The sequence below is a fragment of the Alexandromys fortis genome, unplaced genomic scaffold, assembly GCF_014885135.2.
Source record: "Alexandromys fortis isolate MF-2015 unplaced genomic scaffold, M_Fortis_MF-2015_v1.1 scaffold_36, whole genome shotgun sequence".
In the NCBI taxonomy this organism is placed as follows: domain Eukaryota; kingdom Metazoa; phylum Chordata; class Mammalia; order Rodentia; family Cricetidae; genus Alexandromys; species Alexandromys fortis.
In genome coordinates this window covers 10,641,091-10,663,846 of record NW_026067915.1, presented here as the reverse complement: position 1 = coordinate 10,663,846, position 22,756 = coordinate 10,641,091, and the positions used below count along the sequence as shown (strand labels likewise).

General features: G+C 46.3%; 1 protein-coding gene across 7 annotated transcripts in view; it reads right to left on the bottom strand.

Annotated features, from left to right (window-relative positions):
* Kif9 (kinesin family member 9) overlaps nt 1–22,756 on the bottom strand; it is a 55,286-nt gene that overhangs the window by 11,476 nt on the left and 21,054 nt on the right. For 5 of the 7 annotated variants that reach the window (XM_050139570.1, XM_050139571.1, XM_050139574.1 and 2 more), the window contains 8 exons: nt 16,959–17,036; nt 14,703–14,771; nt 14,164–14,268; nt 12,133–12,188; nt 10,944–11,034; nt 9,873–10,006; nt 7,264–7,461; nt 4,141–4,355 (listed from right to left, as the gene is read on the bottom strand). In XM_050139570.1, the coding sequence (XP_049995527.1) occupies nt 4,141–4,355; nt 7,264–7,461; nt 9,873–10,006; nt 10,944–11,034; nt 12,133–12,188; nt 14,164–14,268; nt 14,703–14,771; nt 16,959–17,036 (946 nt within the window). The other 2 variants (XM_050139575.1, XM_050139576.1) reach the window with 2 other exon arrangements.

The window sequence follows — 22,756 nt, the reverse complement described above, 5'->3', positions numbered from 1 at the left end:
TTTTTTTTTAAGATTTTTTTAAATATTTATTTATTTATTATGTATACAATATTTTGTCTGTGTGTATGTCTGCAGGCCAGAAGAGGGCGCCAGATCTCATTACAGATGGATGTGAGCCATCATTTGGTTGCTGGGAATTGAACTCAGGACCTTTGGAAGAGCAGGCAATGCTCTTAACCACTGAGCCATCTCTCCAGCCCTAAGATTTATTTATTTATTATGTATACAATGTTCTGTCTGCAGGTATGCCTGCAGCCAGAAGAGGGTACCAGATCTCATTACAGATGGATGTGAGCCACCATGTGGTTGCTGGGAATTGAACTCAGGACCTTTGGAAGAGCAGGCAATGCTCTTAACCTCTGAGCCATCTCTCCAGCCCTTTAAAACAATTTTTTATGGTTTATTTAACTTTTATGTGCATTGGTGTGAAGGTGTCAGATCCCTTGCAACTCGATCTTCAGACAGCTGTGAGCTGCCATGTGGGTGCTGGGAATTGAACCCGGGTCCTCTGGAAGAGCAGTCAGTGCTCTTAACCACTGATCTATCACTCCAGCCCCCAAGATATTCATTCTTTAAAGACTTTTTTTTTAGAGTCAAATAAATAAATAGGGGCTGGAGAGATGGCTCAGCGGTTAAGAACTGGATGCTCCTCCAGAGGACCTGGGTTCTAATTACTAGCACCCACATGGCAGCTCACAACTGTATGTAACTCCAGGTCTTGGGTAGTGACACCCTCACACAAATATACACGTGCAGGGCAAAACACCAAAACACAAAATTAAAATAAATAAAGATAGATAAGATAGGTGCAGGGCAAAACACCAAAACACAAAATTAAAATAAATAAAGATAGATAAGATAGACAGATAGGCCGGGCAGTGGTGGCGCACGCCTTTAATCCCACACTTGGAAGGCAGAGGCAGGCGGATCTTTGTGAGTTCGAGACCAGCCTGGTCTACAAGAGCTAGTTCCAGGACAGGCTCCAAAACCACAGAGAAACCCTGTCTCGAAAAACCAAAAAAAAAAAAAAAAAAAGGAAGGTAGGTAGGTAGATCAGTCAATCCTCAGGGATTAGTAGGAGGCCAATATAGAAAGTAGACATTAATTTTCTAGGGTTTAAGGACAGCCTAAAGCTGGCAGCAGTGGCCAAATCTTGGTGTGTGTGTGTGTGTGTGTGTGTGTGTGTGTGTGTGTGTAACATGCTCACCCCAAGTCTTAGACCATGAACACTTGCATTCCTGAAAGGCCCAGACCTCTAATATAACTCATGCACCTTGTCCTGACCTTTATTTCCAGGCAGGGCTTGTGGATGAAGCTTTGGACCTGGGGTTGCTCCTTTTTCTTTTTTTTTTAGGTTTATTTATTTATTATGTATAGTGTTTTGCCTGTATGTATGCTGCAGGCCAGAAGAGGGCACCAGACCTCATTACAGATGGTCCTGAGCCACCATGTGGTTGCTGGGAATTGAACTCAGGACCTCAGGAAAAGCAGCCAATACTCTTAACCTCTGAGCCATCTCTCCAGCCCCTCCTTTTTTCTGTCAAACCTGGGAAGATTAGAACTCTGTAGCGTGTTGGCTGGCTTTCCTCCCCTCTGGCTGCAGGGATTAGTTGTGCTATTAGCCATTGACTTTGTCAGTTTGGTGAGAGTTGCTAGGTTAAGATAAAATAATATTGTCTGAAAAATTACTCCCTTGGCTGGCTACTACCCATAGCATCTGGAATCTTAACAAAGGAGTCATACCAAACTGTACCGTCCCGGATGTGTGGTTTGCATATGGCCTGGGATGTGTGTCTAGGGTGCAAGAGCAGTCCCCAGATCCTACAGAGCAGTCTTCTGACTTCCACACATGTGTATAAGGAGGTAGGGTAAAGACTCAGACATGAAAATGACCCTGAGTTCAATTCCCAGCAACCACATGGTTTTTTAACTTAAAAGTTTTTTTTTTTACTCTGTGGGGGGGGGGGTGAGGGTCAGAGGACAACTTGTAGGGGTCAGTTCTGTCCTTTTACTGTATGAGTTCCAAGGATCACACTCATATTGTCAGCATTGATGGTTACTAACCTTACCCAATGAACCATTTCTTTCTTTTTCTTTTTTTATTTTTATTTATGTATATGTCTGTATGTGAATGCCACATGTCTGATCCCCGAGCTGGAATTGCAGGCAATTGTGAGCTTCCCGGTGTGTATGCTGGAATAAAGTTTGTGACCTCTGGGAGGCCAGAGAGAAGTCCTAACCCTGAGCCATCTTCCCAGCCTCCAGTGAGCCATTTCAACAGCTTTTAAATTTTAATTTAATCTCTTATCCAGGGTCTCATACAGCTCTGGTTGGCCTCATCATGTGGCAATCCTCTGACTTCTTCCTCTTAAATGCTTGGATTATAACAATGCATCCCCATGCTTAACTGAATCCCCCTTCCAGAGTCAGGTTATCACTCAGTAAAATGCAGGCTCAAGCTGGGAGTTGTGGTGCACTCTGGAGGTGTAGGCAGGTGGACCTCTCTGAGTTCATGGCCAGCCTGGTCTACAAAGAGAATTCCAGGACAGGCTCCAAGCTACACAGAGAAACCCTGTCTCAAAAAACAAAGAAGGAAAATTGAGGCTTGGACTCTACCCTTGATCAGCCATCACAAATCAGTCCTCAGCATACTCAGCTTGACTGTTCCTGACCCACAGTACAGGTGTAGACTATGTGTAACACTGAGGGTCAAGTTCAGGCCACCCATGTCAGCACTGTCTCCATGGAGGATTCTTGCTCACTCTCTCTACCTGGTAAAAATACTTCCTGCTCTAGGGACAAGCCTGCCAGGCTAGCACAAGTGTCAGGAGTTTCACTGATGTCAGGTCAGTCGGCCTTCTGGCACCCTCAATCTCATTTCTTGAGGTTCCCAGCAGTATACTACCTACCACAACTGAACTACCGTCAGCAAAAGGAGAGCAGACCAGAATGAGACTTGAAGGGGTCACTAACTGCCCATCTCCTGAGGAGTCTGCTTCCGGGTCATAAAAATATGAAAGCCTAATGGTCCATTTTCAAAGGTGCCTTCAATCAGCTTAGATCCAACTGTGGGTGAAAAGATGACTCTGGGTCCCTGCCCACATTGGCTAGTCTAAAGTGTTAACTGCCAAAATTGCTTCATGACCTGCAGACATGATGGGTTTATGCTCCCAAAAACCTTTACAATAAACAGAATGTAAAATGTAGACATAAACCCATGCATATCTTTGTTAAGAAATTAAGAAATTTAGTGTCTGATGATTTATCATAGTGTACCCTCCAGGGTAGAGTTCAGGTGAGCACTGTGGGTTCAAGGCCAGAGAGTTCCAGGAAGCCCAGAGCTACACAGAAAGACCCTGTCTCAAAACAAACAAACAAAAACCTACCCTTCTGATTACTCAGCCAGTAAGGAAAGCGAGGTGAGACCTGCATTCAGGGTTATTAAAAACTTTCTTTGTGTGGTAGGCAGAGGCAGGTGGAAGCCTGGTCTACAGTGCGAATTCCAGGACAGCCAGGGCCACACAGAGAAACCCTGTTTCTAAAAACAAAAACAAAAGCTGGGCGGTGGTGGCGCGTGCCTTTCTTTAATCCCAGCACTTGGGAGGCAGAAGTAGGCAGATCTCTGTGAGTTCGAGGCCAGCCTGGTCTATAAGAGCTAGTTTCAGGACAGGCCTGCAAAGCTACAGAGAAACCCTGTCTCGAAAAACAAACAAACAAACAAACAAAAAACCCAAACAAACAAAAACCCAACTTTCTTTGCCATTTTCATCTCTGTCAATGTTCTCTTTGCAGGTTATAAAATGAATTGCCTTGCTTTCTCTACTGAGCCTCCAGCATTCATAGGAGTGTGTGGAACTTTGTTCCTGCAGGGTCAAGGGCCAATTTCTCCATGAATAACAACACATTTCAGGAGGAAGACTCAGCAGTTAGTTCTGAAATGATGCAGTAAGCAGGAATGTTGGCAAAGGCTAGCTGTCAGGAGGGGCTGCCTGGAGCCTAGAAGATGACATAGGTCTGTACCCTACAGCCCTCTACTGGTCCCTTCCCATCTTGGTCCTTTAGTGCTCAAGGCTGCCACACACTTACTCTATGATGATCTGAGTCCCCACATCGTCCTGACCATCTTCCCCTCACATCTACCTTGCTTCTCCCGCAGTGACTTCTGGAAATTCAGTGCATCCTTGGTCACATCAATCTCCCGCTTGATGACATTGATGCGCTGGGTGGTCTCGCTGGCCCTTTTCCTCCGTTCATTCAAAATGGATTTATTTTCTTTGAAGATGCGGTTGATCTCACTACCTCGTTCATTCTTAAAATCTTCAAAGGCCACAGGTTTAGAGGGTGGGGTGCTGGGTCTGGGGACAGAGGGAGAGGTCAAAGAGGAACAAGAAGTGGAACAGCTGCCTTAGAGGCAAAGGTACTTCCTCTTTCTTCGCTATGACTTCTGAGGTCCTAGGCATTATTTGTGTCAGATGGAAGTTAGTCTGTAGAAATCAGTCCCTCATCTCTGTTCTATGGACCATGCCCACTGCAGAAATTGAGGAAAGGAAAGAAACGGAAAACAAAATCACCATCACCTATCTGGATCCAGAATCTGTTGAATCTCTTAAGATTTCTTTAATACATTTTTAAATGGGTGAAGCCACACAGACTATATGATCTTTTCTTTTCTCACAGAGGCATTATTTCATGGTATTAAAATTTCTTTGAGTAGGGTGGTGGTGGCATACACCTTTAATCTCAGCACTTAGGAGGCAGAGGCAGGTGGATCTCTGAGTTCAAGGCCAGCCTGGTCTACAGAGTTCCAGGACGGCCAGGGCTACACAGAAAAGCCCTGTCTTAAAAACATACCTCCAAAAAATATTTCTTTGAGAGGCCCTCAGGGTCTGGCTTTGTGGGTAAGAGCATTGCTCTGTAAGTATGAAGACCTGAGCTCCTATTATAAAACTTTAAGACAACCCTGAAGCCATTTTTGACAATTCTGAATCCTCTCAGCTTCTGTGCCATAGTGCTTCCCCTTCTCCCCTGGGAACCAAGGACCTAACAGCTACACTCGCACGTACTCAGTTCCTGAACAATTACCCATATACGTATGTTTTGGTTCGGTCCTCTGGGAAACGGGGTCAAAATGACCTCTTACTTCATCTGATCTGGCAACAGCTCTCCAGTCAATTATTGGTAACATCCCTTTCAAATAAGCCAATCAGAATAGTCAAAGAACAACCCCCCTTGCTTCTGTGGCCCCTTTAAAAGTAGACTGTACCCGCTATTCAAGGTCCCTCGGCTTCCTGAATGCTGGGGGACCCTGTCATGACAGAATTAATAAAGTCCTCATGCTTTTGCATCGGCTGTGGTGTGTGAGATGGTCTCTGGGGGCGACTCCTCCTCGGTGTTTGGACGCTAGAGTCCAACACTATCTTCATGTTACATAGCAAGAGGAGGAAGAAAGCAAGCTGTCTGTCACTGTTCTACTGCAGTGAAGAGACACCATGACCACAGCAACCCAGACAGGGTTTCTCTGTAGCTTTGAGCCTCTCCTGGCACTCACTCTGTAGACCAGGATGGTCTTGAACTTACAGAGATCTGCTTGTCTCTGCCTCCCAAGTGCTGGTCTACAGAGCAAGTTCCAGGACAGCCAGGGCTACACAGAAAAACCCTGTCTCAAAAAAACAAAAAAATAAAAAATAAAAAAATAAAGAAACCTCAAAGTGTCCTAGTGACAAACTTCTTCCAACAAAGGTCTTCTAATCCTTCTAAGCCTATCAAAGAGTTTCACTCCCTGGTGACTAAGCATTCAGATACATGGGGCCATTCTTAGTCAAACCAGCACAAAAGTCCATGAGAATTAGAAAGTAAATAACTCATAACTCTCAGGAAGTTCCTGAGACTAAAAGATTTACCAGTCCCTCTTCTCCAAGATTATAGAAACAGTAACTGCTGGATTTGTCCAGCTGCCTACAAGTCACACAGTTCTAGGGATGTAGCTGTTATGAGTCATCACCAAGGCTGGGGTAGGCGTTTGGTGATACAGGTGTCTTTAAGTCAGTCACCCACGCTCCTATAAGAAACCCCAACGGAGTCATTGGTTTGCTACCTTGAACTTGGTGGCACTGTTAGTTTGTCCGCTCACTGGTTCCCTATCTAGATAGAGTAAGCAGATACCGGTTCATGTCTCCTCAAGAAAAGTCTCATACAACACCCCAGAAACCACATATGAAGACAAGCATCATGTCTATACCTCCAGCACTAGGCCACAAAAACAGATCTGAAAGGGTGCCTGTCAGCCAGGTTAGCTTCCACTTTAGTGAGAGGTTATGTCTCAAGGTTTACAGCAGAGAGTGCAAAGGGAAGACACTAAGTGCGCTGTGCTGCTCAGGCCTTAGCATGCACACACATGGGTACACTCATGTGATTGCACCATACATAATCCCATGTACAAAACTCTCTGAGAACTACAGTTAATGTGATACAACTCTTGGCACAGAGGGATGTGGACTGATGTTGGCAATTTATTTGAAATGCATTTTTAAAAAGACAACACAAGGCCGGGCGGTGGTGGCACACGCCTTTAATCCCAGCACTCGGGAGGCAGAGGCAGGCGGATCTCTGTGAGTTCAAGACCAGCCTGGTCTACAAGAGCTAGTTCCAGTCCAGGACAGGCTCCAAAACCACAGAGAAACCCTGTCTCGAAAAACCAAAAAAAAAAAAAAAAAAAAAAAAAAAAAAAAAAAAAAAAAAAAAAAAAAAAAAAAAAAAAAAAAAAAAAAAAAAAAAAAAAAAAAAAAAAAGACAACACAAGATTGAACAAATGTAATAGCCTGCCAACAGAAACTAGTGGGCTCTCAGTGTAAAATAATTGATACACGTGTTAAAGTTCTAACACAATTTATTTATTTGTGTATGCACACACATGCACACCACAGCACATGTATGGAGGTCAGAGGACAATTTGTGGGAGTTGGTTCTCTCCTTCCACCGTGTATGTCCTGGGTATTGAACTCGGGTCATCAGAATTAGTAGCAAATGCCTTTGCTGGCTCAGCTATTTCCCCAGCCCCTAAATGAATCTTTGTGCACCTTGGAAGACTGAGGCTGGACCATTTTGCATGCATATATGTTACCACATTTCTTCCTTTTGGCCTCTCTCTTTCCCCCTGTTTATTTCTCTTCTGTTGCACGCACCTTTTACTTACCATGTAAGGATCACACTCTGGTTTGGTGTGATCTGATCTGGTGGGAGACCTATCCGTCTTTAGATGGTTACCTGGGTGGGCGCAACTCTTCCTTAGGAGAGTCTGAGGGAAGGGGTTCAATACTGGATGTCTCCCTGTCTCGTGGAAACATGTCTTTGATATCCCCATCTTTGGAAGATGGGGGGATCAGCTGGGTCTTGGAGATGGAAATCACATCTAAGTCCTTGCCACTCACAGGGCTGCTAGCACCTTCCTTTCTTGCTGAGGAGCTGAAAAACAGTCAGGGAAACACCATGGCTCAGGCCCGTAAGCACCACATAAACTGACATGGGATCATACCTGTGTTTTCACATCAACACCACATAAACTGGACATGGGATCATACCCATGTATTCCCATCAATGGAATGGGAAGTGAGAACTAAGACCTAGGATGAGAGCTTGTTCACATCTACTAAACCAAGCAACCTACCACATTCAGTTTGCCTGTTTATTTTACTTATGTATTGTTTATTATCTATCTATCTATCTATCTATCTATCTATCTATCTATCTATCTATCTATCTAAGATAAAGTCTTATATGTAGCCCTGGCTGGCCTAGAATTCACAGGGATCTGCCTGCTTCTACCTCCTAAGTGTTCATATTAAAGGAGTACACTATTATACCTTGCATCTGGCCACTCCTATCTTTTAAAAAAATATGTATGTGGGCACGTACCTGAGGGCGGTACCCTAGGAGGTCAGATGTCAGATATCCCTGGAGATAGACAGTTGTGAACCACCTGATGGGTACTGGGTCCTGAGCTCAGATCCTCTCCATGAGCTATATGCAGTTTTTCCTTTCTTCTTTTAGAGTAAGAGGATTTCATGTATCTTCCTTCTTTTAGAGTAAGAGGATTGTATGTATCTCAGGTTGGCTTAGAACTCCCTAGGTAGCTAAGGAGATTTTGTCCTTTTCCTCTTCCTGATGGGAATACAGGGGTATGATCCCATGTCAGTTTATGTGGTGCTGATGGGAATACACGGGTATGATCCCATGTCAGTTTATGTGGTGCTGACTACCAAAGCCAGGCCTTTGTGCCTGCTAGGCAAGCGCTCCACCAGCAGAGCTGCATCCCCACACCTCCGTCTCATTCTTCCTTTGTCTGTGCCCCCTTCTTCCTGTTTCCCTCTTCCTTCCTTCTTTTTTTGGGGTGGTGATGGTTGTACCATGTACCCCAAGTGGCCTCAAATTCATAATCTTCTTTTTTAAACTTTATTATTACTGTGTGTGAGAGAGTCCATGATTTGGGGAAGATGTCAGAGAATGACTTTGTATAATTTGTTCTCTTCTAGTTCTATGTGAATTCCACAGATGCAACCTGGGTCCTTAGACTTGTATAGCAAGCACCTTCATACTTGGAGCCATCTCACCAACCCTGAATGCACAATCTTATGCCCTCGGCCTCCTACATACTGAGATTGCAGGCATGGGTAACACTCAGCAGCAGGTTTTGCTGAAAGGACTAGCCTCTGTGTTATTACACCTGTTCTCTGCAGCAGAACAGAGGGGCTCGGGACACAGCAGACAGGAGGTAACCAGTGTTAGTGCATCCTCTCTCCATGACTCTGGCTTGCCTGTGGCACTTCCCTACAGTCCAGTTAGCTCATGTGCAAGGACTGCATTCCTAGATTATCCTCCCTACAAGGGCAGTAGCTCTGATGATATCATTATTAATATCAATATTCCCATTTTAGAGCTACAGACACAGGTATAGGTCAGTTCTCATACCTCACACAAGGAAGTCTCTTAGGGGTAAGAAGCACAGAGAAGGGAAATGAGCCCAGGACGCAACTCTGAAACCTATACTCAGTCAGCTACTGCTACCCAGTGTGGCCTGGGCAGCAGATTGGGGAAAATTCTTTCTCCTACTTTACTTAAAAATGAGTCTTAGGGGCTGGAGAGATGGCTCAGAGGTTAAGAGCATTGCCTGCTCTTCCAAAGGTCCTGAGTTCAATTCACAGCAACCATCTGTAATGGGGTCTGGTGCCCTCTTCTGGCCTGCAGGCATACACACAGACAGAATATTGTATAAATAAATAATAAGTAAATATTTTAAAAAAAATGAGTCTTAGCTGGGAGTGGGACGGCACCTATCTATAATGTAAGATCTTAGGAACATGAGGCAGGAGGGTCATCATGAGTCTGAGCCTAGCCATCCTTAGCTACACTGTGAGACCCTTTCTCAACACCCCCGCCACACACCAAAAGCACAACAACAAACTGAGTCTCGCCTAAAAGGTAGTTAAGGATTTAGATGGCTTGAGGGAATCTCAATGGGGGTACCTGTGTGGGGGGGTGTATCACAGAAGTACCAGCAAGCGCAGTGGTTGGTGTGTCCCTAGTGTGGGCAGTGCTCGTCCCTGCGACCCTGCTACTCAACAGTGACAGAACATCAGGAAGTAACTCAGTGAAGCAGAAACATTGGTTCCCCTGGGGGTGCCATGAGGATGAGTGGTGACCCTCAGGGTATCGCCCTGACTGAGCTGAACCTCACAGATTTCCTGGCATTGGCAGGAGTGAGCACTGGTAACTGGGCACCATGGGAGAGCAGGAGGCCATGGTGTGCCCTCCCTCTATGAGGGAGCCCAGGTGCAAGGCTAGGCTCTTTGCTAGGAGGCAAAGAGAAGATCTCTCACCTGAGCTGATCTTTCAGTGTCTTCTTAGACCTGGATTTCTTCCCAGGTTTGATAGAAAAAGGAGCAACCCCAAGTCCAAAGCTTTGTCCATCAGGTTCACCTACTAGGTGACCTTCAGCATCCACAAGCCCTGCCTGGAAAGAAAGGTCAGGACAAGGCACATGGGTTATATTAGAGGTCTGGGCCTTTCAGGAATGCAAGTGTTCATGGTCTACAACTTGGAGTGAGCATGTTACACACACACACACACCAAGATTTGGCCACTGCTGCCAGCTTCAGGCTGTCCATGAACCCTAGAAAATTAATGTCTACTTTCCTTTTTTTTGAGACATGGTTTTTCTGTGTTGCAGCTCTGGCTGTCTTGGAACTTGCTATGTAGACCAGGCTATAGACCAGATCTGTAGATCAGATCTTGAACTTACAGGAATATGCCTGCCTTTACCCTTTACCTCCTGAGTAAAGGTGTGTACCACCACCTCCCAATATTCTGTAAGGATCTTAAGGCCTAGTGCCAACCTGGTTCCAAGCATTAGTTATTATATATATATATATACATATATATACATGTATATATATATATATACTGTCCAATTTATGGACATAATTCTCAATGTAAAAGTAGTACACTATTTTTTCCTGTGTATGTGTATATGTGGGTGTGGAGACCAGAGGTCAACCTTGAGTGTTATTCCTCAGGAAGTTTACTCTGGGTCTCTCATTGGCCTGGAACTCACAAACAGTGCCAGGCTGGCAGGCCAGTGGGCCTCAGGGTCTGTCTGTCTACACCTTCCCAGAGCTTGCACCACAAGGATGCACCACACCCAGCTTTACATGGGTTCTGGGAATTGAACTGAAGGCTTTATGTTTGTGCACCAATCACGCTACTGATTGAGCTTTCTCTCCAGCCCCAAAGGTGTACTTGCACAGGTCATTCATGCTCAGCTTGGTGTTATTTTTGGTCTGGGAATTCTTAGCTCTGGTTTGATGCATGACACTTAAAGTTTCTGCAAAAGTCTGACCAAAGATGGAAAGTCTGAGGCAGTGCTGTTAGCCAGAGGCAACTGTGCTTACCTTCTGGACAGCAGAAATGGCTGCAAAGTCATTCTTGTCTATGAGGGTGTACTTTCTGCGCAAGGCAGACTCCACTTCCTGTTCCTGTTGGCTTGGGAGAGAGAGTAATAACAGTTTATAATGGGGGCCATGCTGAGTCCACTGGACTAAGACCCCAGCATTAGAATAAGAGTTGGTTAGGTAAAGCCCTGGTGATGGAGTCACAGCCTCATCATAAGCCAAAAGACAATGTAGACCAAAGGGCTCACCCCTTTCACAGTGCACACGCTCCCCATCATCCAGTCCCGAAACCTGTAGAACCATATCACATGCCTATGATATCAGCTCTCAGACGATAACGCCTGTAAACCTGCATGTTTAATAGCGCGTGGAAACCTGCAAGAGGACTGTGCTGTCAACTAGGTTCTAACAGGACCCTAGGAGTCAAGTGACCAGTCTGATACCAACTAGTGATGTGGGAGTGATTTCTTATTAATAAAGAAACTGCCTAGGCCCCTTGATAGGCCAACCCTTAGGTGGGTGGAGTAAACATAACAGGATGCTGGGAGAAAGAAGCTGAGTCAGGGAGTCGCCATGGTTCTCCCACTCCAGACAGACGCAGGTTAAGATCCTCCCTGGTAAGCCACCTCGTGGGCTACACAGAATATTAGAAATGGGTTAGATCAATATGTAAGAGCTAGCCAATAAGAGGCTGGAACTAGCCGGGCCAGGCAGTGTTTAAAAGAATACAGTTTCCGTGTAATTATTTCGGAACATAACCTAGCCATGCGGGCGGCCGGGTGCCGGGGACGCAGCCCCGCCACTCCTAAATCAACAAACTAGCACAAGTTGCTCAGGCAATAGGTAAATCTGCACCCAAATAAACTGTAAGTGTTCCTTGAGGTAGGAGATATGGAAGATCCACGAGGCCCAGCTCTGAGCACAGTCACAGATGGCACTCCAGAGAGTTCCTGTCCAATAAAGGGATCTGGGCACACCCTAAACACTCAGATCTGGTTCCTCACATAGCGCAGAATCTCTCTCTCTCTCTCTCTCTCTCTCTCTCTCTCTCTCTCTCTCTCTCTCACACACACACACACACACACACATTCTACATCCAAGGGTTTTCTTGAAGGCAAGTGCCCAGACCATAGCAAATAAAGATGGAACGGTGAGAAAGAATGACAAGGAGCAGCAGAGTGAGATTTACCTCAGCACCACCCTGAACTGGTTGAACACCTCCTGAATCTGCCTTAAATTGATTATCTGTCAGGAAGAGAGCAAAATTGAGTTTAGGCAATGGAACCTAGGAACAAGGCTGGGTCTAAGCAGAGAAGTCAGGAGCCCTTGACTGACTCTGGACCATCTCATTCTGAGAATGATTTATGTGCAGAAGCCTCCCAGTGGCACTAGAGAGATGGCTCTAAGAGATATACTTCTCTTGTGGAGGACATACTTGGTTCCCAGCATCACTGACAACTTTTTAGCTCTTGTTCCAGGGGATATGATGCCCTCTCTCAGCCTCCATAGGTACTGCATGCAAGTATACAAACCCACACTCAGATACCCATCCATACACAGAATAATTAAAAGTAAAATAATATCTTTTTATTTTATTTTATTTAAGATTTTATTTATTATGTATAGTGTTCTGCCTGCATGTATACCTGCAGGCCAGAAGAGGGCACCAGATCTTATTACAGATGGTTGTGAGCCACCATGTGGTTGCTGGGAATTGAACTCCAGACCTCTGGAAAAGCAGTTAGTGCTCTTAACCTCTCTCCAGCCCCCAAAATAATATCTTTAAAAAAAAAAAAAGCCTCTCAGAGCTGGGCAGTGGTGGCGCACGCCTTTAATCATAGCACTCGGGAGGCAGAGGCAGGCAGATCTCTGTGAGTTTGAGGCCAACCTGGTCTACAGAGCTAGTTCCAGGACAGGCTCCAAAGCTACAGAGAAACCCTGTCTCAAAAAAATCAAAAATAAAATAAAAAGCCTCTCAGCAAGGCTGGAGAGATGGCTCAGTGGTTAAGAGCACTGACTGCTCTTCCAGAGGACCAGGGTTCGATTCCCAGCACCCACATGGCAGCTCACAACTGTCTGAAGATCCAGTTGCAGGGGATCTGACACCTTCACACCAGTGCACATAAAATAAAGTTAAATAAAGAAAAAATATATAAAAAAAAGCCTCTCAGCAAAGTATTATCACTATGTAGAGACAGATACACTTGGTAAATAGTTTGTTGTTGGGGAGGCCTTACCCTCACTGAGAAGCTGACGGGGTGAGGGGAAGATGGGGGGAGGAAAAGAAGAGGGAACTGGGATTGGTATGTAAAAAATAAGAAAAAAATGTTGTTGTTTGATTATCTGTCTGTTTTGAGACAGGGTTTATATATTTAAGGCTATCCTGGAACTTGCTGTATACCTGAGAATGTCCCTGAAGTTCTGATCCTCCTGCCTCCACTTCCCAAGTGCTGGAAGTACAGGCGTGTGCCACTAGGCCCTGTGTATGTGATGCTGAGGATGCAAACCCAGGACTTCTTGCACAATAGGCAAGCGCTCCACCAACTGAGCTATATCCCTAGTCCCTGATTGATAGCTTTAAGTACTTGTCAAGCCTTTATTAAAAACTATTTTTTAAGGTTTTTTTTAATTTTTATTTTTATGTATATGAGTGCTTTGCCTGCCTGGTTCTCAAAGACCAGAAGAGGACACCAGATCTCCTGGAACTGCCATGAGAGGGACAGCAGCCCATGTAGTTCCCTGGTGGAAGGTTTATGGCCGCACTGTAAAAAAACAAGAGTCAATCCCCTCTCAAGCTCTTCCTGCGTGCCCACTGCTCTCTCCTGTTATACTCCAGCAGTGGGCCCCGAGAGGCAGGTTTCCTTCAATGACAATCAACCTGACCACCAACCACCCTTTATCAGCTTCATGTCACCAGACACAGCCAAGCCTGTGTTCCCTTTATGCACAGAGGAGGCATTGGCTAGCACCTGCGCCTGTGTCCTTGTCCCTGAGGTCAACCACATTTGATATAAGAGTGCATTCCAGCCCACTGAACATTGTATGTAGCTCCATAGGTTTGTAGCCCTAAACATGGAAGCTAAGGCCATGGTGGGCTGAAGGGCCCTTGACTGGGGTCTACACCACTTCCCATCTACTGCACCCATTCCATCTATGGCAGTACTCAGGACAGGAAGTCCAAGCTAGTTGAGCATGGTGGTCCCACAGCAGGGCTTCTTACATCAATCTCATCCAGTGTCCCCTCCAGGTACCTCCGCACTTGCGAGTTGATTTCAGCAATCTGGATTTCATCCATGGGGTCGTAATTCACGAGGGTGCGGTTGGCCTTGAAGGATGAAGAACACGTGCTACATAAGAACCTGAATCCAAGCAGGAGCAGCAAAGGCCATTCTGAGAGCCAAAGTATGAACCTAGGGTACAGTATCTGATGCCTATGCTGGCCATTTGCTTTACTGTCTGGTCCTGGCAGGGAAGGCCTGAAAACAGGCCAGGTGCATGTATCAGAGAGCAATGGGGAAGGGGGAGAATAAACGGCACTGTACATGAAGCCTGCTCTTTCAAACCAGAAGTTTCAGCAAACCACAAGGTAGGAGATGCTGGCTCTGCCTTGAGGACCACCAGAACCAGGACCATGCCTACCACTGCTCCTTTCCTGCTACTTAACCCATCCTACAGCCCCTGGCCTTAACCCACCATGCTGTTTGCCCCTGGTCTCCGTCCCCAGGAGCTTCCCCTCTTCCCCCATATCCAGTCCCTTACCAGGCTATCATGGATAGCCAGTTCCTGCTTGAGCAATGCCAGCTCCTTCTCCAAGTTCTTGACCATTCTCTGCCAGGGAAATACACGTAGTAAGGAAGAGGGTCATCAGAAAAAATAAATACCTGACTTCTTCACAGCAAATGTGCTGTGGGACAATGGTCTGTACCATGTCAGTTGTATTTTAACAAAATGCTGATTGGCCAGTGGCCAGGCAGGAAGTATGGGCGGGACAATGAGCACAGGAGAATTCTGGGAGGAGGAAAGGCTCAGGCTGCAGAAGGAAGCCAGACACAGAGCAAGCAAGGAATTTCTCCCTGAGACTTCTCACCATGGACAGGCTTGTCTTTGTCACAAAATGACCACTGGAGGGAGCTACTTCCAAAACTAGTGACCACACAGATCCAAAGGTCTTCTCAATCCACAGCCAGCTATAGTCTAGCCTCATCCAGTCACATGGCCTGGGTACTAAGGCTTACCTGTTACCATGCATGCTTTACAACAGACCCTGGCATCATGGTGGCTCTGTGGCAATTTAGACACAAAGCCTGAGACTTCAGGCATTTTATCAGAATCCAAATCCTGCCTGGCTCGGCCTTTTAGAAAGCCCCAAACAGGTCTCTTTCTAGTATGGACTGTCTTTGGTGGCTGTTCTCAGCCACCTCGTCCTCCTCACTCTTGAGAATCCATTATACCACAGATACAGAAAGTCTGGCTGAGATGTTGGCAGTGCCGCTGGATGACTGTAGTGTGTCATGTAGCGTGACATAGTGTGTCATTGGACACGTGGTCCAATGAGAAGGTGAGTGGGGTAGTGAGCCCTTTTAGGGGAAGCAGCCTCCAGCTTACCCTGCCAACAAGGAAACTGTTTCTCCTAATGATTGACAGGTGTAGCAGCCTCTCATTGCCTGGGGAGCAGCTGCCGGGAAACAGGACTGGAACAGCAGACCCCACGGTTCAGGATCCTGAAAGCACTCCTGTATCACCCACACACATACTGCACACAAGAAAAATCTGTGAGACAGTTTTGCCGAGGCTTCACAGGTAACGAGGGATGGAACAAGTCACTGAACAAGGATGGCCTGACCCAGAGACAGCACATGCAGCACTTGGAAACTCAAAGGCACAGATCCTCATCGGTGGTGGTGGCACAAGTCTGTAATGCCAGCACACAAGAAGTTGAGGCAGGAGGATCAGGAGTTGGAGGCCAGATTTGGCTATATAATGAGACCATGTCACAAAATGGAGGGGGGGGGGCAGGGACCAGAAGGAAAAGGGAGAAAGAAAGAAACACACAGGCTCCATCACTTGACTCAGGAGCTCAGTATAGACAGGGGTTTGTAACCCTCACTGAGCTTAGGAACCAGAACCCATCTCTACCTTCTTGCTAAAGCATGGTTCCATGATGGCATCATCCTTCAGGGTTGAGCCTAGACAGTCGAGCCTTTCTGCCAGAAACATGGGCGCATGCACAAGTCCACTCCAGTCACCATGATTTCATGAGTATCTTTGGTTGATTTTTAAAAAATGATTTATTTTTATCTTACGCATATGAGTGTTTTGCCTGCATGTATGTGTGTGCATGCACGCACATGTGTGTGCCCATCACGTTTGTGCCTATTTCCCAGGCAGGACAGAAGAGGGCATCAGATTTCTTACAGCTGGAGTTATAGACAGCGCCATGTGGGTGTTGGGAATGGAATCCCGGTCTTTTTTAAGAGCAGTTAATGCTTTTATCGCTGAGTTATTTCTCTAGCTTGTTGGTTGGGTTTTGAGACTGTGTCTCATGTGAACTCATGATCTTCCTGAGATCAGACTCCTGCAATTTGTCCTTTGACCTCCATTCATGTGCCCGCACATATACAAGCACACATATATACACTCAAAATAAATGAATGTGGAGGGGGTGGGGTTCTGCAGTGATAGGCAGGCAAGGCTGAGAAGACAGTGCATGGTGATTCAGCTCTGAAGAAATCACAAGGAGATCCTGAGGTACCCAATCCCCGGAGCCCTACATGTGATCATCTAGCCCTTTCTCTTTTGTGGCAGTCTAGCAGGGTCTCCAGGGATTCTTAAAGACATTGGCTTACCCCTGAAAGGAAAAGGACTGACCCAGGGCCCATGTCTAACATTAGTGGAGGCAGGAAGGAAACCAGACAAGCCTGGCTTCCTGTATGACCTCCACCAGATACTCAGGTGGCAGCAAGCACACAGACATCATTCCAAGAGCTGGGAAGCTTCTCACCAGCCCCTTAGTACCTCGGCATCATACTTTTCATTGATGGCAGGCTCAGTAGTGACCAATTTCATCCTGCTGGCGAACCTCAGGGAAGACAGCTGAAAAACAGATCAGACAGATGTCAGGCGGCTCACCATGCACGAGACCCCCAAAGATCAGCCTTCTCAGATGGCATGTCCTCTTCAGACTCTTCAGGGGGCTTTCCCGAAGGGCCTTCAAGGGGACACTGATCAAAAGGGCATTTTGGTACTCTGTGGGTTTCGATGAGTGATATCAAATCTGACTAGCATGTGGAAGGCCCTAGGGTTCGATCCTTAGCAACAAAAGATAAACAAAATACGAAATTTAAAGGGTAAACCAGGTATCGTGACACGTGCACTTACGAAGTGGAGGTCCCAGACCTCGAGGAGAGGCACAAGCAGGAGGATCTCTGTGAGTTTGAGGCCAGCCTGGTCTACAAGAGCTAGTTCCAGGACAGGCTCCAAAGCTACAGAGAAACCCTGTCTCGAAAAACAAGACAAAAATGAAGTGGAGGCAAAAGGATCAAGAGTTTATCATCCTCAGCTATATATCAGGTTGGAATCCAGCCTTGGTTATGTTAGACTCACTATCAAAAAATATATAAATAGGTCTGGAGAGAAAGCTCGGCAGTTAAGAGAGCTTGGTGTGCTTCCAGAGGACCCAAATTCAGTTCCCAGCACCATGTCAGAAGGCTCACAACTGCCTGTTACTCAACCTTTGGGGGGATCTGATGCCCTCTTCTGTCCTTTGTGGTTACCTGCACTCACATGCACACACACATATTCACAATATTCACAGACACACATACATGTAAATAACTACAAAGAAATCTTAACAAACAAGACCTTGGCAGTGAGGTCTTCTGTAGGGTGGAGAGTGGAGTCTTAGGAATAGGAAGTTGACAGAGGCATATGCTGTAGCCAGGACCTCATCCCATGCACTCTGCAGACACTAATCCCTTTCTTTCTTCCTTTAAGACAGGATCTCGATATGTAGTCCAGGTTGGTCTCAAACTCACAGAGATCTACCTGCCTTGCCCTGCCTCCCCAATGCTAGGATTTTTTTTTAATATTTATTTATTTATTAAATATACAGTATTCTGTCTGCATGTATGCCTGCAGGCCAGAAGAGGGCACCAGATCTCATTACAGATGGTTGTGAGCCACCATGTGGTTGCTGGGAATTGAACTCAGGACCTTTGGAAGAACAGGCAGTGCTCTTAACCTCTGAGCCATCTCTCAGCCCCCCAATGCTAGGATTAAAGCAGTGCGTCACCACACTGCTGCACGCTGGTCTATTTCTTATTCTTTTCTTCTTTCTGCAGTGCTGGTGACCACATTTAGGGCCTTGTGCCTACTGGCCCAGCTATCTACACTGATGAGCATTGTTAGCGCCACACTGTTCTAATCCACACCTACCCATCTTCCACCCAGATGCCCATGCTCGAGCCACCCCCTGCCTAAGGAACGCTTTCCTCTCCTCCTACCCTGCTTGTCTTTCTGCTCTCTGCTCTTTAAGGTCAGACCAGAAGCCAGCTTCCAGCATGAAGCCTTTCTGGTTCTCCTTCACATGGAAGGCACAGGCATGGTGTTCCTCCTTCAGGAGAGTGCCTCCACCCTTCTTTATCCACTTCTCTGGCTTTATATTAATGAGGTCTAAATGAAATAATACACAAACCATATTCATAATTATTTTTTCTTTTGTTTCCTTTTTTTGTATGTTTTCGTGAGACAGGGGCTTTATCTGTAGCCCTGGCTATCCTGGAGCCCGCTATGTAGACCAGGCTGTCCTCAGATTCATAGAGCTGCACCTGTTACTGCTGCAGAGTGCTGGGATTAAAGGCATGTGCTACCATACCTGGAAAATATAATTTTTTAAACCCATATGTGGGTCTGGGGAGCGGGTAGAATATTTGACTATACAAAAATGAGGAACAAAAACTTGAGTTTGATCCCAGAATGCATGTAGAAAAGCCTGTGCTGCAGAAACAACTGACCGAGCTAGTGGAGATCACCAACTCTGGACTGACAGCTGGGGAAACTGCACAGGACTGAACTGGGCCCTCTGAATGTGGGTGGCAGTTGTGTGGCTTGGGCAGTTGATAGGACCACTAGCCGTGGAACCAGTATTTATCCCTAGTGGATGAACTGGCTCTTTGGAGGCCATTCCCTATGGAGGGATACCTTGCTCAGCATAGATACAGGGAGGAGGGCCTTGGTCCTGCCTCAAGTGATGTGACAGACTTTGTTGACTCCCATGGGAGGCCTCACCCTCTCTGAGAAATGAATGGGGGAAGGAGGGGGAGGGGAAGGAGAGGGAACTGGGATTGCTATGTAAAATAAAAAAAGATTGTTTTTTTTAAAAATAAGATAAAATAAAGTTTTAAAAAAAGAAGGCTGTGTGGACGCATGAGCTGGTGAGGAAGGGACAGGTAGATTCTCTGCTTCACTGGCAGCCATCTTAATGGGATACCAGGTTAATGAGGCATTCTGTCCTAAAGGACAAGGTGGGGACTGGAGAGACGGCCCAGTGGGTGAGACATCAGTTCACATCCCCTGCATCCACATAAAAGCCAGGCATTGGCTCTGTGTGCCTGTAACCCCAGTATTTGGGACACAGAGACAGGTGAATCAAGGAGCTCCCTGGCCAGCCAGCCTAGCCAAAACAGTGAGATTTAGGTTCATTGAAAGAATCTGCCTCGAGAAATAAGGTTGATAGCAATAGAGGAAGACATTTTACATCCTCCTCCTTTGGCCGCCACATGCCCAATCTTTTATCACTGCAATAGAAAGAAACCCAGGGCACCACACAATCCTGATGGCCTGAGCTCAATCCCTAAAACTCTGAGTGGAGAAAGAGAACTTGCTCCTGAAAGTTGTCCCTGGCCATGTGCACCCTCCCCAACGATGATAAGGATACTTTTAAAAGTGAAAAACATGGCAGACACATAGCCCAGTGGTAAGGCACCTACCTAGCATGTGTGAAGCCCTGGGATCAACCCCTGCAGTGCCAAAAACAAAAACAGGGCAGGCATGGAGACACATGCCTGTGATTCCAAAATCTGGGAGGTGGAGGCAGGAGGATCATCATTATTTACGGCTATATACAACGCTCAAAAACAGCTATTATACATGAGTATATGAGACTCTCTCAAGAAATACCTCCCAAGGAAAAGAAGGAGAAGAGGAAGACGAGGAAGAAAGGAGGAAGAAGAAGAGAGCAGAAATTTCCAAAGCAAACTTGCTGTCTCTTAGTGACATCTGGAGACCCTTCTGGGGCAATCATGGCCAGAGGCCATGAGCAGCAACCCTGGAAATAGCCTCAGTGCACAGATGTTAGATGAGGGTGGAGCACAAGGCAGGCCCTGAGAATGGAGCCTCACACCATGCTGGGTTGAGTGTCAATGAAGAGGCCCTGCTATGAGGAACACCAGACTTGGAAGGGGGATGGGTCACCCTGCAGTGGCCTCAAGGAAGGACTGGTAAGGTTCTTCCTCAGTGCTGTAGTTTGGCGGCTAAGGGCTCTGCCGTGGTCATTTGAGTGACCTTCCATAATTCTCACCATATCCTCTACAAGGATGGGTGACCCCCCTTTGTGAGTCCCTGGGAGTCGCAATGGTGTGGTTCCTGATGTGCTCTGTAGAGGGAGCTCTCAGAAGGAAGCCTAATTGTTGTCACAGGCACTAGTTTTGTGGAGATCCAATTCAGACTCCTGCTCCAAGAGTAACTGTTGCTTTTGCTTCAGGGCACTGGTTCCCCCAACACACTACTGTTAGTACATAAAGTAATACAATTCATGACAGAAACCTGTTTTGAGTTTTTAAATTATTATTATTATTGTTGTTGTTTGGTTGGTTCTTTTGAGACAGGGTTTCTCTGTAGCTTTTTTTTTTTTTTAAATTTTTCGAGACAGGGTTTCTCTGTAGCTTTTGGAGCTTATCCTGGAACGAGCTCTTGTAGACCAGGCTGGCCTCAAACTCACAGAGATCCTCCTGCTTCTGCCTCCCAAGTGCTGGGATCAAAGGTGTGCGCCACCACCGCCCGAGTTGTTTTTGTTTTTTAAGATTTAGAGAACTCGAGACTCATTAGCATCCACACCCCTCATATATCTTTGTTCCAAACCCCTAAGACCCTTCTCCCCGTCTGTGAGTTCAGGCCTGGGGCAGAGCTGCTGAGCAGTGAGGGAACAAGACCCTGGAGGTCTCAGGTGCCAGGAGAGTTGCTTCCTGTGCTCTGGCTACTTCGAGGGACTATAAGCCTTGCTGGAAGGTATCTTTCTTCTTTCCTTTTTTTTTTTCTTGTTAGGAAGTGGAGTTAGGGTTTACTAAAGATTTTGTTAAATAGATTTTTAAGCACAAAGATTAAGAGAAAGAAAGGTATTCAGAAATGAAGACATTTATTCAGAATATACAATCACTGGCTCGCAGTACTACCAACTCAGGAGAAACAGTGATGGTCGCTGAATCTCCAAGCTATTAGAGTAACCAGGCCTAGTTAGTAGCAAGAACTGCCTTTCACATTATTAAAGACACTTCCCCCTTCCTTCCTGTGCATTTTAGTGACATCTGAATTATGTCCAGAGGAACAGTCAACTGACTGACCCCAAGGCTCATCTGTTTTGTTTTGTTTGAGACAGGGTCTTACTATGTAGCCTTGGCCAGCCTTGAAATCACTCTGTGGACCAGGTCACCCTCAAACTCACTTGTGATCCTCCTGCCTCTGCCTCCACCCAGCCCTGTGGCTCATTCTTTTTGTTGTTGTTGTTGTTGTTTGTTTTGTTTTTTTTTTTTCAAGACAGGGTTTCTCTGTGTAGCTCTGGCTGTCCAGGAACTCTCTCTGTAGACAAGGCTGGTCTTGAACTCACTGAGATCTGCCTGCCTCTGCTTCCCTAATTCTGAGATTAAAGGTGTGCACCTCTACCACCAACCCCAAGGCACATTCTTTGTTTTTGTTGTTGGAGGGTTTTTTTTTTTCAAGATGGGGTTTCTTTGTATAGTCTTAGCTATCCTAGCACTAGCTCTGTAGACCAGGCTGGCCTCAAAATCAGAGATCTGACTACTTTTGCCTCCCAAGTGCTGGGATTAAAGATATGTGCCACCACTGCCCAGTTCCCAAGGCACATTCTTAAAGCAACACTACAATAGGAATGGTTATTACAAAGTCACCTGTCTTGACACCTGTATTTGATATCATGTCTTCCTATCACAGAAAGGCATAGGGTGACCCCAAAATTGGTCCATGACTAAAAGGTCCTAGCATGTGTGATATCTCCCCAAAGCTGCATGGGCAGATTTCTCAAGGGTATCCATCTCAACAGGCAGCCAGGGGATCAAAGCTGTTACAGCCCCTCTGGGGCTCCCTTGTGCTTTGTTGCGAGATGAGACCAAGAGGCTCCTAAAGCCTTTCCCTGGGGATGCTACTTCACGTCAGCGAGGGCTCTTTGGCTTGGCTTCCCAAGTCCCAGGGCACTGGATGTGCAGCAGGAACACTCGCCCTGTGCTGGGACAGTCCCTGAAGCGTAGACTGCAGGCCCTACAGGCATGTCTTGCCTCACAGCATCCCTGGAAATGACCCATTTCAGCTAAGTGAATCCTCCAGGTAGCTGAAGCTTGCCTCAACATTCACAACAGTAAAATGGCTAGGGACCGTTTTCCAGACCTGTCTTGTGACAAGGGTACTTTACAGGAGAGAGGGAAGCCCAGCCTAGAGTGGATTCAGCTATGTTACTATATCGGACACTTACTCTTGTCTGGTATTTTCATGAATGCCCCTCCTCAGACCACCTGTGTCCTGCTCCT